General features: G+C 34.7%; 1 protein-coding gene across 1 annotated transcript; it reads right to left on the bottom strand.

Annotated features, from left to right (window-relative positions):
* Positions 1-302: 302 nt before the first annotated feature.
* LOC112000472 (uncharacterized) lies at positions 303-1,346 on the bottom strand. The gene has a single exon (XM_024032613.2). It carries the CDS (start codon positions 1,175-1,177, stop codon positions 725-727), a length of 453 nt encoding a protein of 150 aa, XP_023888381.1. The 5' UTR covers positions 1,178-1,346; the 3' UTR covers positions 303-724.
* Between the last annotated feature and the right edge of the window lie 397 nt (positions 1,347-1,743).

Genomic DNA, 1,743 nt, shown 5'->3' with positions numbered 1-1,743 from the left:
AAAGGCAAAATTATCAATCTTTACCAAAAATACGTAAATTTTTATTCAACCCACTTCTTCTTTTTTTGAAATATTATACATAATTTCATATGCCAGCTATAAAATGGGGTGAAAGAAACAAGAAGTATAAAATCACATGGGACAGTACTAGTGGCTTTTATTACAACTATTCTGTGCTTAACGCCTTCTTATCAATGATTATTGATCAAGCACAACACAAACTTTTTGCTTAAACTTTATTTCAGGACCCAATGGTTTTAATCATAATGAGGCAAAGAAGAAAGAAATTAACACAAACCATCTCACAGATACAACAAAACACATATAAATTCAACTCAATTTGGGCTACTATATTAAGAGTCCCCCCAATTATTTTCTTCTCATGCTCAAGGAAATAAATTTGTAGGAAGAGAAAAAAAGAAACATATTTACTTACAACTTTTGGAGGGTGTGTAAAATACAATTTCATTTTTAGTACAAAGATTTCTCTCTCCGTCATAAATTTTTTTCTCGAGAAGCAAATGGATTCATGACCTCATGAATTGTGGAATCCCGATCTGCCATTATTATACACAGACCGAAACACACAAAAAAAGGCAAACAAAGTAATTAAAACTTATCCACAAAACCAATAACCCCACGTACATTAATCAAAACCGGCCCCATTGCATGATTGAACCCACTTTGGTTATCGCTGGAAAAAAAGAATTTTTAGTGTTAAAGACTAATAGTCTTCTGAGATGCTCTCAAGATGAGGTCTCCATACTCCAACTCTGCCATTTCTACGATCTCTACGTGAGGATTTCTTTTCCGATATGACATTCTCTAGGTAACGATCACAGTCTTCTGAGACATCATTGTTGGTTTGACACTTTTTGCTCTTCTTGGAGGACTTGTTGCCACTCTTTTTCTTTTCTGGAAAAGAAGATGAAGGGATCAAGAAGTAAATGCTTCCTCTCTTGAGCTCAGACTCCGGTGAGAGTATCAAGATTTTGCGTACAACGCCTTGAGAGCATGGTTTGCTTAGGACATGATTTGGGTTTGCCTTAAGGATCTCACCAGCAGTGATTGGACCTGTAAGCTCTTCTACGTAGCCATTCAAATGGACTATGCGGATCAAGTCAAGAGCTCCACAAGGAAGAACACAAGCCAAGCAACACCTTAGACTGTTACCCATGACTATGGATTAATTTTCTCTTTGTGTGTGTGTGTGTGCGAAACTGATCGAATTTGGGAAAACTATTTGTGATTGTGAGTTGGGATTCTATCTTTTTCTTCTTTCTTGGTATGATGAAAATGAAATATGAATGTGACCAAAGGGTGGACAATGTGTTATATATATATAGGAACAACCGTACTCATACGAACACAAAGTAGAATGTAGTATATTATTATAATGGATTGCAAAATGACCAAAGTATCCTATGAGTGATTTTCAAAATATTGGATTTGGTCTAAATATGATGCCCTTCCTTCTAAGTGTAATCTAATTAACTTAAGCCGCCTCGTAATGCTATATGACTGCAATTGTAAATAATCTTTAAGACTAGTGGGGTTTATTTTATTATTTAATTTTACTTCAAATATAATATTATATACATGGAAATGAAATTTCCCGCATGACATGCATCATGGAAGCTTATAGTCTATAGAGGCGGACTATGTTGTTTACTTTTTGACACATTTCTAGGAAAGGAGTTATTTATGTCACATTTTTGTTATGGTATCTCAATTCATATTGCA

This window comes from Quercus suber, unplaced genomic scaffold (assembly GCF_002906115.3).
Source record: "Quercus suber isolate HL8 unplaced genomic scaffold, Cork oak 2.0 scaffold_375, whole genome shotgun sequence".
In the NCBI taxonomy this organism is placed as follows: domain Eukaryota; kingdom Viridiplantae; phylum Streptophyta; class Magnoliopsida; order Fagales; family Fagaceae; genus Quercus; species Quercus suber.
This window is presented reverse-complemented; position numbering and strand designations above follow the sequence as displayed.

Excerpts from the sequence above, each read along its gene's own strand:
- LOC112000472 (XM_024032613.2), bottom strand. The coding sequence starts at position 1,177 with ATGGGTAACAGTCTAAGGTGTTGCTTGGCTTGTGTTCTTCCTTGTGGA.